This window comes from Ylistrum balloti, unplaced genomic scaffold, assembly GCF_031769215.1.
Source record: "Ylistrum balloti isolate Yb309-2 unplaced genomic scaffold, AGI_CSIRO_Ybal_v1 Utg371242, whole genome shotgun sequence".
NCBI lineage: Eukaryota > Metazoa > Mollusca > Bivalvia > Pectinida > Pectinidae > Ylistrum > Ylistrum balloti.
In genome coordinates, this window is record NW_026782672.1 from 620,546 (window position 1) to 633,893 (window position 13,348).

At 36.6% G+C, this 13,348-nt stretch overlaps 1 protein-coding gene across 1 annotated transcript; it reads right to left on the bottom strand.

Moving 5' to 3' along the window:
• Window positions 1–1,727: 1,727 nt before the first annotated feature.
• Window positions 1,728–12,750, bottom strand: LOC132561621 (uncharacterized). Its single transcript, XM_060226323.1, has 7 exons — window positions 12,644–12,750; window positions 10,969–11,086; window positions 10,599–10,807; window positions 10,165–10,257; window positions 7,184–7,396; window positions 4,829–5,031; window positions 1,728–2,217 (listed from the first exon to the last, which is right to left on the bottom strand). The coding sequence occupies exons 2-7, from the start codon at window positions 11,042–11,044 to the stop codon at window positions 1,809–1,811; spliced, it is 1,203 nt and encodes a 400-aa protein (XP_060082306.1). The 5' UTR covers window positions 11,045–11,086; window positions 12,644–12,750; the 3' UTR covers window positions 1,728–1,808.
• Between the last annotated feature and the right edge of the window lie 598 nt (window positions 12,751–13,348).

Here is a 13,348-nt window from a genome sequence, read left to right on the forward strand (position 1 = left end):
ACCGAAGGAGTACTACACTGAAGGAGTGTACCTATACACTACACTGAAGGAGTGTACATATATACTACACTGAAGGAGTGTACCTATATACTACACCGAAGGAGTGTACCTATATACTACACTGAAGGAGTGTACCTATACACTACACTGAAGGAGTCTACCTATATACCTCACTGAAGGAGTGTACCTATATACTACACCGAAGGAGTACTACACCGAAGGAATCTACCTATATACTACAACGAAGGAGTGTACCTATATACTACACTGAAGGAGTCTACCTATATACTACACTGAAGGAATCTACCTATATACTACATCGAAGGAGTGTACCTATATACTACACCGAAGGAATCCACCTATATACTACACTGAAGGAGTGTACCTATATACTACACCAAAGGAGTCTACCTATATACTACATCGAAGGAGTCTACCTATATACTACACCGAAGGAATCTTCCTATATACTACAACGAAGGAGTGTACCTATATACTACACTGAAGGAATCTACCTATATACTACACTGAAGGAATCTACCTATATACTACTACACCTGTGTTGGCTCTTCCCCTCTTTTAAAACTTCAAACAAAACATCAAATTCCACCTTTATATTTGAAGATATATATATAGATCATGTAATTCATTGAATTCTGCTTAAGATTGCTGACAAATGGGAAGTGTGCTGATCAGTCTGTAAACTAGTTAAAAGGAACAAAACACAGAATACTACTCCAGTATAACTGTCAATGATTATCTTATTTATGAGGTGTTAATTTCTGTATCTTCAATCATTAGTTTATATATGACTTATAGATCTATACATTCTATACTAATATCCAAAGGTCGAAGACAGTGTTATCAGAGTCTTTTAGGTAATTATGTTATCGTTTATATGTGTGTTGTACTAAGGTAAAGATGTATAAATACAGATTCCAGGATTTAACTTGACCTCATAACACTCTTAACAAACCCCAATTGCCACAAACATTTTTCTCTAGAGCTCCAAGGACAATGTTTGTAGTTCTTAGTAAATCCTTGGACCTACAAGTCCAAACTTTATCTCTCAATTAAGTCATTTATGTTTAAGAACAAAATGCAAAAACTAGTGTATATCTTTCAATTAAGTTTAAATTAAATTTAAGTCAAAAGAATAGATCATTAGTTTTATTCACAAGAATAGATATTAAAATCAAGTAACAAGAATAGATTGCTGAAAAACTGGAAAAGGTCTGCAGACAAACTAAGAATGCTAAAAAGTCAAAGGGCAATAATTCATTCTAAAACTGAAGTACTGTGTAGGAAACTACAATTTCATGTTATAGTCAAACAGCCTATAAAGGCCAAAAGAGATTGGTTGAAAATAGAAAGAGATCTCCAAGATTAACATAATGAAAACAACAAAGGGCAATAACTCTTTCAAGTACAGCCAAATCAAACTGTCATGCAGGAAAACTAAATTTCATGTCATGGTGATTACAAGGTAAGCCTACCTAATTTGAAAGAAACCAGTTGAAAACTTAGGAAAGAAGACCTGCGGACAAGATTAACATTATGAAAACAACAAGGGGAAAACACAGCTTCATGTAATGATGATTTTCCCATCCAAGTTTGAAAAATGTCTGTCAAAAACTGTGGGAGGAGATCTCCAAAAAAATGACAGATGGTTGCATGGACAATACCATACTATAATACAGTTGTGGTAAGACACAACGCACCAAAAACGTTGTGGGCACACACGCATGATATGATATTGTGTGCACAACACATAAACATCGAGATGTGGACCTAGTCATTTAGTCTGATTACCTATCATCCTCTGGATCTTTTCGAGTCTTGGTTCTTTGTTGTTTATTTCTCAAGATGGACACTGAATCTCCAGATGACTTCAGACTCTCTGCATTATCAGAATCCCTGTTTTTCTCTATATCCTTCTCCATTATTTGACTACTTTGAGAATCCTTTTGATCACAATGAAACAAATGCCTTTTATCATTGAAATCTCCAAAACTTTCATGAAGTTGTGTTTTATTGTAACTAACTGAGGTAGTATCACCACTATCCTCATTTGTTCTGTCTGGTGTTTGGTTTTGATTGCTATTATGCCATGTTTTAGGACCGCCCATGTTCTGTTCATGGCTGTTACTACATTCCAGCTCTGTCAGTTGATCAACTGAATGACTGGAAAACAAGGATTTGCTACTGGACTTCTCCCTGCAAAGATTTAAAATACAGGTATTTAAAGGGCTTGAAAAATATTTAATTTTATCTCCTCAGATTCCAAGAGTTAATCTTTTATAAAACATGATTGGAAAAAATAATAAGCAAAGCCATCTTAATACTGAGAATAGAGAACATTGTGGTTCTTATCTTGTAAGTCAACATTGTGGTCCTTATCTTATAAGACAACATTGTGGTCCTTTTCTTGTAAGTCAACATTGTGGTCCTTATCTTGTAAGTCAACATTGTGGTCCTTATCTTATAAGTCAACATTGTGGTCCTTTTCTTGTAAGTCAACATTGTGGTCCTTTTCTTATAAGTCAACACTGTGGTCCTTTTCTTGTAAGTCAACATTGTGGTCCTTATCTTATAAGTCAACATTGTGGTCCTTTTCTTGTAAGTCAACATTGTGGTCCTTTTCTTGTAAGTCAACATTGTGGTCCTTTTCTTGTAAGTCAACATTGTGGTCCTTATCTTATAAGTCAACATTGTGGTCCTTTTCTTGTAAGTCAACATTGTGGTCCTTATCTTATAAGTCAACATTGTGGTCCTTTTCTTGTAGGTCAGCATTGTGGTCCTTTTCTTGTAAGTCAACACTGTGGTCCTTTTCTTGTAAGTCAACACTGTGGTCCTTTTCTTGTAAGTCAACATTGTGGTTCTTATCTTATAAGTCAACATTGTGGTCCTTATCTTATAAGTCAACATTGTGGTCCTTTTCTTGTAAGTCAACATTGTGGTCCTTTTCTTGTAAGTCAACATTGTGGTCCTTTTCTTGTAAGTCAACATTGTGGTCCTTTTCTTGTAAGTCAACATTGTGGTCCTTTTCTTGTAAGTCAACATTGTGGTCCTTTTCTTGTAAGTCAACATTGTGGTCCTTTTCTTGTAAGTCAACATTGTGGTCCTTTTCTTGTAAGTCAACATTGTGGTCCTTTTCTTGTAAGTCAACATTGTGGTCCTTTTCTTGTAAGTCAACACTGTGGTCCTTTTCTTGTAAGTCAACACTGTGGTCCTTTTCTTGTAAGTCAACACTGTGGTCCTTTTCTTGTAAGTCAACATTGTGGTCCTTATCTTATAAGTCAACATTGTGGTCCTTATCTTATAAGTCAACATTGTGGTCCTTTTCTTGTAAGTCAACATTGTGGTCCTTTTCTTATAAGTCAACATTGTGGTCCTTTTCTTGTAAGTCAACATTGTGGTCCTTTTCTTGTAAGTCAACACTGTGGTCCTTTTCTTGTAAGTCAACACTGTGGTCCTTTTCTTGTAAGTCAACACTGTGGTCCTTTTCTTGTAAGTCAACATTGTGGTCCTTATCTTATAAGTCAACATTGTGGTCCTTTTCTTGTAAGTCAACATTGTGGTCCTTTTCTTGTAAGTCAACACTGTGGTCCTTTTATTGTAAGTCAACACTGTGGTCCTTTTCTTGTAAGTCAACACTGTGGTCCTTTTCTTATAAGACAACATTGTGGTCCTTTTCTTGTAAGTCAACATTGTGGTCCTTATCTTGTAAGTCAACATTGTGGTCCTTATCTTATAAGTCAACATTGTGGTCCTTTTCTTGTAAGTCAACATTGTGGTCCTTTTCTTGTAAGTCAACATTGTGGTCCTTTTCTTGTAAGTCAACATTGTGGTCCTTTTCTTGTAAGTCAACATTGTGGTCCTTTTCTTGTAAGTCAACATTGTGGTTCTAACTTATAAGTCAACATTGTGGTCCTTTTCTTGTAAGTCAACATTGTGGTCCTTTTCTTGTAAGTCAACATTGAGGTCCTTTTCTTGTAAGTCAACATTGTGGTTCCTATCTTATAAGTCAACATTGTGGTCCTTTTCTTGTAAGTCAACACTGTGGTCCTTTTCTTGTAAGTCAACACTGTGGTCCTTTTCTTGTAAGTCAACACTGTGGTCCTTTTCTTGTAAGTCAACATTGTGGTTCTTATCTTATAAGTCAACATTGTGGTCCTTTTCTTGTAAGTCAACATTGTGGTCCTTTTCTTGTAAGTCAACACTGTGGTCCTTTTATTGTAAGTCAACACTGTGGTCCTTTTCTTGTAAGTCAACACTGTGGTCCTTTTCTTATAAGACAACATTGTGGTCCTTTTCTTGTAAGTCAACATTGTGGTCCTTATCTTGTAAGTCAACATTGTGGTCCTTATCTTATAAGTCAACATTGTGGTCCTTTTCTTGTAAGTCAACATTGTGGTCCTTTTCTTGTAAGTCAACATTGTGGTCCTTTTCTTGTAAGTCAACATTGTGGTCCTTTTCTTGTAAGTCAACATTGTGGTCCTTTTCTTGTAAGTCAACATTGTGGTCCTTTTCTTGTAAGTCAACATTGTGGTCCTTTTCTTGTAAGTCAACATTGTGGTTCTAACTTATAAGTCAACATTGTGGTCCTTTTCTTGTAAGTCAACATTGTGGTCCTTTTCTTGTAAGTCAACATTGAGGTCCTTTTCTTGTAAGTCAACATTGTGGTTCCTATCTTATAAGTCAACATTGTGGTCCTTATCTTATAAGTCAACATTGTGGTCCTTTTCTTGTAAGTCAACATTGAGGTCCTTATCTTGAAAGTCAATATTGTGGTCCTTATCTTGAAAGTCAATATTGTGGTCTTTACCTTTCTTCTGAGCTAAGTAGCCACACCTTGTCCACTTGGACACGGTCCTGTGTGTTGAGGGGACTGATCATGGTCAGGAGGTCCAGTAGGTCTCCCTCCTCTAGAGCCTCCTTTCCATGCAATGTGTCCAGTAACATCTCCATTGATAAGTCTGTGCTATCCTCCATTAAAGGCTGATACTGCTCAGTACCCTCAGTAAGGAGCTAAGGGAGATAATTATTGAAAATCAAATTCCATGTGTATCTTTATATAAACCACCAAAAAAGACGAAGACTACGACAACCAGTTCTGGACTATGATAACTAGGTCTGGACTGTGATAACAAGGTATGGACTATGACAACCAGGTCTGGACTATGATAACCAGTTCTGGACTATGATAACCAGGTCTGGATTATGACAACTAGGTCTGGACTATGATAACCAGGTCTGGACTATGACAACTAGGTCTGGACTATGATAACCAGGTCTGGACTATAATACCCAGGTCTGCACTATCATAACTATGTCTGGACTATAATAACAAGGTATGGACTATGATAACCAGGTCTGAATTATGACAACAAGGTCTGGTCTGCGATAACAAGGGCTGAACTACGATAACCGAACATAGACTGTAGTAACCAGGCAAGGACCATGATATCAAGTCTGGTCTATGATAAGTTGACCTTGACCATGATAATCAGGCCTGGACTATGATAACCAGGTCCGGACTATGACAGCTAGGTCTGGACTATGATAACCAGGTCTGGACTATAATACCCAGGTCTGCACTATCATAACTATGTCTGGACTATAATAACAAGGTATGGACTATGATAACCAGGTCTGAATTATGACAACAAGGTCTGGTCTGCGATAACAAGGGCTGAACTATGATAACCGAACATAGACTGTAGTAACCAGGCAAGGACCATGATATCAAGTCTGGTCTATGATAAGTTGACCTTGACCATGATAATCAGGCCTGGACTATGATAACCAGGTCTGGACTATGACAACAAGGTCTGGTCTGCGATAACAAGGGCTGAACTATGATAACCAAACATAGACTGTAGTAACCAGGCAAGGACCATGAAAATCAAACCTAGTCTATGATGACCAGGTCTGGTCTAGGATAACCAGACATAGACTGTAGTATCCAGGCAAGGACTGATAATCAGGCCTGGTCTAGGATAACCAGACATAGACTTTAGTAACCAGGCAAGGACTATGATAATCAGGCCTGGTCTAGGATAAGTTGACCGTGACCATGATAATCAGGCCTGGACTATGATAACCAGGTCTGGACTATGACAACAAGGTCTGGACTAGGATAACCAGACATAGACTGTAGTATCCAGGCAAGGACTGATAATCAGGCCTGGTCCAGGATAACCAGACATAGACTTTAGTAACCAGGCAAGGACTATGATAATCAGGCCTGGTCTAGGATAAGTTGACCGTGACCATGATAATCAGGCCTGGACTATGATAACCAGGTCTGGACTATGACAACAAGGTCTGGACTAGGATAACCAGACATAGACTGTAGTATCCAGGCAAGGACTGATAATCAGGCCTGGTCTAGGATAACCAGACATAGACTTTAGTAACCAGGCAAGGACTATGATAATCAGGCCTGGTCTAGGATAAGTTGACCGTGACCATGATAATCAGGCCTGGACTATGATAACCAGGTCTGGACTATGACAACAAGGTCTGGACTAGGATAACCAGACATAGACTGTAGTATCCAGGCAAGGACTGATAATCAGGCCTGGTCTAGGATAACCAGACATAGACTTTAGTAACCAGGCAAGGACTATGATAACCAGGCCTGGTCTAGGATAACCAGACATAGACTTTAGTAACCAGGCAAGAGCTATGATAATCAGGCCTGGTCTAGGATAGGATAACCAGACATAGACTGTAGTATCCAGGCAAGAGCTATGATAATCAGGCCTGGTCTAGGATAACCAGACAGAGACTTTAGTAACCAGGCAAGGACTATGATAATCAGGCCTGGTCTAGGATAACCAGGCAAGGACCATGATAATCAGGCCTGGTCTATGATAATCTGACCGTGACCATGATAATCAGGCCTGGACTATGGTAATCTGACTGTGACCATGATAATCAGGCCTGGACTATGATAATTTGACCGTGAACATGATAACCACATTATGTGCAAATCCTAAATCTAGAGGCACAATTTCTAGAAAGTCTAGAAAGGCAATGAATTTTCTTATGTTTAATATATTATTTCACTTTTATGTAACATAATAGTGAGTTGTTCCACAAAACTTTGTTCTGCCAGTTTCATTTTTGTCAAATATTGTAGCTATCAATGTATGACAATCTGACATCTATCTACCTTCTCTATAGTTGTTTGTGGTAAGTGAGATGTCAGTTTCTCCACAAACAAGACAGCCAGTTGCTGCAGTGCTTCCTGGAAGTGCTTTCCATATTCTTCTTCAAACTCATTCTGAAAGTAAGCCTCTCTCTGGTTCTGATGTGCTAACAGTGGGAGAAAAAACTTGCGGAAATTCTTCTGTACGGAGTGCAAACTGGATAATTCCTTTGGAGTCTGAGTAGAGAAAATGAATAAATGTCTTATGATGGTGAAAACAGTGTGATATCTATTGTTTTGGCCTTTCGTTATAAACAAAGCAAAATATCAAGATGGTTGTTGGCCTTTAATAATTATAAACTTTATTTATTTTACAACAATTGCAAAGCAAGTTTTTCCAACTTATATAAATCACTCTTATTGGCTCAGACGGAAGCGTGTGAGGGGTCTTACTGTGGGAGGAAACCGGAGTACCCGGGGAAAACCCACGAGGTCGGGCAGGTAACCTCATTCCTTTACACATCCATTCCAGGAATCGAACCCCGGACCGGCTAGGTGAAAGGCGAGTGTGTTACCACTGTGTCACCCAACTACCCTTTGGCCTTTCTTAATACCAAACCAAAGTATAATGTACAGAAACTAATTTGGGCCTGCACCGCTCACCTTTGATTTCATTTTCATCAAAAATAGATTTGGTAATCATAACATTAATATTTCTACCTATACACCATTGACATTCAAAGCAGGCACATCCAATCAATTTTAACAACTTTCAACAACATAGAGCTTCTTACACCCACCTCTAAACAGTGACAGATCTTTTTTTCTCAAAATCTGTTGGACTTTGACCGAGAAAAACCTTTCCAAATATCATGCTTCTCCGACATTTGGTTTAACAGAAGAAATCTTTTACAGGCAAACCTTGTCAAGCTTCATCCTGGAAAACCTTGTCAAGCTTCATCCTAGGAAATCTTGTCAAACTTCATCGTAGTCAGAAGATGTTTTAATGTTTTAACAAATTTGATCCCTGTGAGCTTTCACAAGGGTCAATGTAATTTAATTTGTCAACCTTATCCGGATTCATCAAAGACACCCGTAAGCTAAATACCATGCTTTTGCATTGATTGGTTAGAAGAAGTCTTAACAGATTTAACCCTTGCAGGGCTCTCGATCTGCCAGATTTGGGGCCGATATTCCCAATGCAAAATAGTATCTTTTTTTCCCAATTTAGACCCCAAGTTTCCCAATTCTAAGGAAAACGCCACTATTTTTCCCAGTTCTAAGGGCCCCGGGCCCCAGTCCTAAAATGGGGTGTGAGAGCCCTGCCTTGAGATCTTGAATATGGGTCAAGGTAATTTCTTTTCGCAAATTTTGCTGGCTTCACATTAGGAATCTATATTCCAAAAACCATACTTCTGTATCTTTTGGTTATTCAGAAAAAGTTGTGTAAAAGTTTTCACGAATTTGACCCCTGTGACCTTAATAATAGGTCAAGGTCATTTCTTCTGCAAACTTTCTTGGGCTTCATCCTAGGAACATACCAGCCAAATATCATGCTTCCAGGCCTTTTAATAGTTCATGAAAAGAAGTCATTTAAATGTTTTAACAAATTTGACCCATGATCTTAAAAATATAGGTTATGGTAATGTATTTTAGCAAACTTTGTCAAGTTTCACAATAGGAACATACCAGCATATATCATGCCACTAGGATTTTAGTTCATGAGAAAAAGTCATTTAAAGGTTTTAACTAATCTGACCCCTGTGACCTTGAATATTACTCAAGGTCATTTCTTTCCTCACACTTAGTTGGGCCTCATCCTAGGATCATACTTGCCAAAATTTCATAACATTTGGTCCAATGGTTATTGAAAGGAGATTGTTTAAATGGAAACTGGATGCTGGACCCTGTGCCATAGTGTAAGCTTACATGGCCCTTTGAGAGACCAAAGGGTACATATGTATGAAATTTGAGAGATATCCAATCAGTACTTCCTAAGAAATAGCAATAATAATTTTTACTAAGCAAAATCTAAAATGACTGTCTGTTTGGTCAATTTCTCTTTCTGGTTAGTGATAAAATCAAACAGACACAACTAGGGACCTAAAAGGACCTATACATGAAAAGATCTCTTAGAGTAGCTCTCAAGAAATATTGATAACGAACTTTTGAAATGAAAAATCGTAGATGGCCGATTGTGGGCCATTTGATTTTATCTGATCAGTATCAAAATCAAACAGGCACAACTAGGGATCACTGAAAGCATATACACAAAATTTGACAAAGACCTCTGCTGTAGTTCTCAAGAAATAGCGATAACAAACTTTTTAAAGACAAAATCTCAGATGTCCATCTGTTGGCCATTTTGCTTTGCTGATTAGTGCCAAAATCAAATTGGCTTAATTAGGGACCGAGGGAAACCTACAAATGAAATTTTTGTAAGATCCATACAGGACTTCTCAAGAAAAATCGATAACAAACTTTCAAGGTCAAAATTCAAGATGGCCATGTTTCCGCCATTTTGTTTTTCCAATCAGTACCAAAACAAGATGGCCACAACAAGGGACCAAAAGGAACCTATTCATGAAATTTAAAAAAGATATAAATAGTAGTTCTCAAGAAATAGCGATACAGAAACAGAGACCAAGCGAAACCTACATATGAAATTTGAGAGAGGTCCATCTCTTTCTTTTCAAGAAAAAGCTATAACAGACTTCATTGAAAAAATCCAAGATGGCTCCCTGTCAACTGTTTTATTTTTTGGATCAATCCCAAATTCAAACGGGCACAACTAAGGACCAAAGGGAACCTACATATGCAATTTGAGAAAGATCCATCCAGTACCTCTCAAGACATTATGATAACAAAAATTGTTTTTGCGGACAGATGGACGGACGACAGCGACTTGGATAGCCCACCATCTGATGAGTGGGCTAGAAAAATCATGGGCAGACTGACCATTAGTAAAGGATAAACAATAAGTTATAACTGAATTATTTCCTTACCGCATGCTCATATTGACTGCCTTTACGAGGGAAGTACTTGTTTAACAACATCAGGGTATCATTATGGTTCTCCTTCAGTAACATCATAGCCCACTGGAGGTAGAAAATGACAGATATTATACTGCTATTATGTGATAACATTGACCGCAGAAAAGATATTCAGTGTGATATTACTATTACATAGAATATATTATCTTATATAATATAACATGACATAAACACTTGAACTCCTTCATAGTACTTTACACTGTACAAGTTTTAAGATTTCTTATGTTCACCATTCAAAAAGTTCAACAAAATTTCAAACTTTTACAACCTGGCAACAGCCAAGGTCATACAAGATGAAATATGAATAACAGTACATGATTATTCTTAATACTTAACAGTACACATTATTGTTATCACTTAACAGTACACATTATTGCTATAACTACCTTCATCTTGAGACCTATGCTGAGTTTGCTGTACAGTTTGAAAGGAACTGCATGAGGAACTTCAACGTCAATGAAATCTAGGTGATTGACAACTACAGGGTAGCGTAGGACATCATCTGTCATTATGATGTTGTAAATCATAGGAATGGATAAGTAGATATTTGGGACATCAAGATGTTCAATGTTGTCATGATGTCGGCGTAAAATACCTGTAATTATCAACATTTTCAATAGTTCAAACAAATACTTTAAACAAGTGTTACCAACCTCATACTTTTTTCAGCTTCATTATTTTACTCAACTTTCGTCTTTGACATATTCTTCCTATATAAATGATAGATGTACATACAAGAATAATGTCACACTTTACCTTGTATAACACCATGATATCTGTATTTGCAGGCATGAATCAACATCCAAGACTCCACCTGTATCTGGGAAATCATTTTCTTCACCAGGAGTTATACATCATAAAGAGAAACATGCCCCTGAAACAATACATATTCAACCATTCTATTTGTGATTTGCTGTCTGTAAGAAACAAATGGCAGTGTTATATGTGAAAGATAACAACTCTTTCCAACAATGCGAACCTTTTCATTCAAGTTTATAATAGATATACATATCAATTACATCGTAAACAAATTTGACTCTGTATCTTAAAATTATATAACAAAATGTTCAGTATTATCCATAGGGAGGAACACTTCTTAAAATGAAAACTTCTCGTCAAGTTGCTCCAATCACCTTCCACATTTTTATTTTTTGAGTCAAAGTCTTATTCATTCATTCAAGGTACAGTAATCAAATCAATGGAATAAAGGAAAATAACTTTGAAATTATTTAGATCTCAATTCGCTGATGTCAATGTGATGATACATTTCTTGCACTTGATGGATCACTTCACAAACCTGATCTTATTCAATCAAAATGATTGTGTCAACAAAATTGATATAGTTACCACACAAATAATTATGGAAATAATCAGAAGATATCATGAAGACACCACTATGACCCCAGAATTTGATCTTAAAATTAGTCATGGGTTACATTAAAGACCCAGGCTGGATATTCCTGATCATGATCAGGGCATTTTACAGAAGTGTGTGTATTCCTTATAGCTTGATTGTTCACAATTGTAACACGTTCATCAGGTTGGGGTACTGTGTGTAATCTCGCACTTGGGTAAAGTCCTGCATTTGAGGGAAAGTTACAGCTTTGAGTAATCAATTAGTTATCAAAATGCAGGATTATACCTAATGTGACACTGAATATATTCTCACACAGTATATTAATTTCCGTTACCTCTCTTCAGCTAAAATGGCAACTTGCATCACCGACTTTCTTCTCCATAGACAATATATATTAGTATATAAAGTGAACAGCAGCATTTAGTGCAAATATACATATTCAGGTGAGCATGAATTTGCATGATTTTTTACCAATGGAGAGAAGAATATGAAATGGACAGTACAAGTAGAACTAGAGGTCATAACAAGAAAATATTCAAAAAACGATGCCGTCTTGATATTAAAAAGCACTTTTTCAGTTACCGAGTGGTGGATTTGTGGAATAGTTTACCACAATCAGTAATAAATGTGGACTCTGTAATAAAATTTGAAATAATGTTAGATGAACATTGGAAAAATAACCGTTTTGATACATCATTGTACATCAATTAACTCAGATATAAGCCAGTACACGGGAATTACTATGTAATTACTATACAATATGTAATATTTGATATGGACATAGAGGCTTTAAACCTGCGTCCATTATTTATGCTAATAAATGCTAATAAAAAGAATAATCTTTATCCAAAGTTATTCAGTTTTTCTGTAAAAATTTACAATGTTACATTGGTTGTTGCACCAAGTCGAAAAATGATACCCATTTTTTATTCAGATGTCTAGAAGAACTGTATATATACTTCTGTTTGCATTTGCATTGGTTAACAAATTGTATCCTTCAAATACACGACTATTACAGATTTACGGGGTTGAGCCCACCCTGTTTATACAGTTCATATGATCTATTACACGTACCTGTATTGAGATAGAGAATATTTCCTTTCAAGGACCAACCACAATCCACCCCGCGTTGTGAATTTACCAAAACAGACGTAGTACCGTCATCTTGATTTTAGGAAACTTATTCAGCTGTAGATCTGCATTCACTTCTCTTTTCGCGCCGAGTTTTCTGGGTCAAGCTAAAGCTCATAATGTCCTCGTCACTAAACGTTCGTTTTAAACACTGTGATAACGTAGTCAATTTTTCATTATAACTTTAAAGCCGGAAACAGGACAATACTTCCGACAAGAAAATATTAGCATATTATTTAATACTTGCTGCCAAATAATCTTTAATTTTTATCTGTAACAAAACGTTCTAAATTAGGTTTCTTCGCCACCAGAATTCAATCTTACCTTTAAATTGATTCAATAAGTGATTTCGGTAGTGTTAATGAGTCAATTAAGTTCTAATTACTTAATGAGACATATTTTTTTTAGATATGATACATTATAAGAATTATTTTACACTTTTATATACACAGATGTTTAACATAGCTTTATTTTATAAATAAATATGTCAGGTACCAATAACATGGTGTATAATTCTAATCTGAAACGTTCGTTGCTAAGATTTTTTAGTCACTGAAAGTCGTTAATTGTCTATTTTCCACTTTTCGATCCTGATCAAACTCATACTCTTGATTCAGTTGATCCTGGAGTAATAACACAAGTATAGAA

Excerpts from the sequence above, each read along its gene's own strand:
- LOC132561621 (XM_060226323.1), bottom strand. The coding sequence starts at position 11,044 with ATGATTTCCCAGATACAGGTGGAGTCTTGGATGTTGATTCATGCCTGC. Across the intron at positions 7,397-10,164 it reads GCAGTCAATATGAGCATGCG|ACTCCAAAGGAATTATCCAG; the intron begins GTAAGGAAATAA and ends TTCTCTACTCAG. Across the intron at positions 5,032-7,183 it reads CACAAACAACTATAGAGAAG|CTCCTTACTGAGGGTACTGA; the intron begins GTAGATAGATGT and ends TATCTCCCTTAG.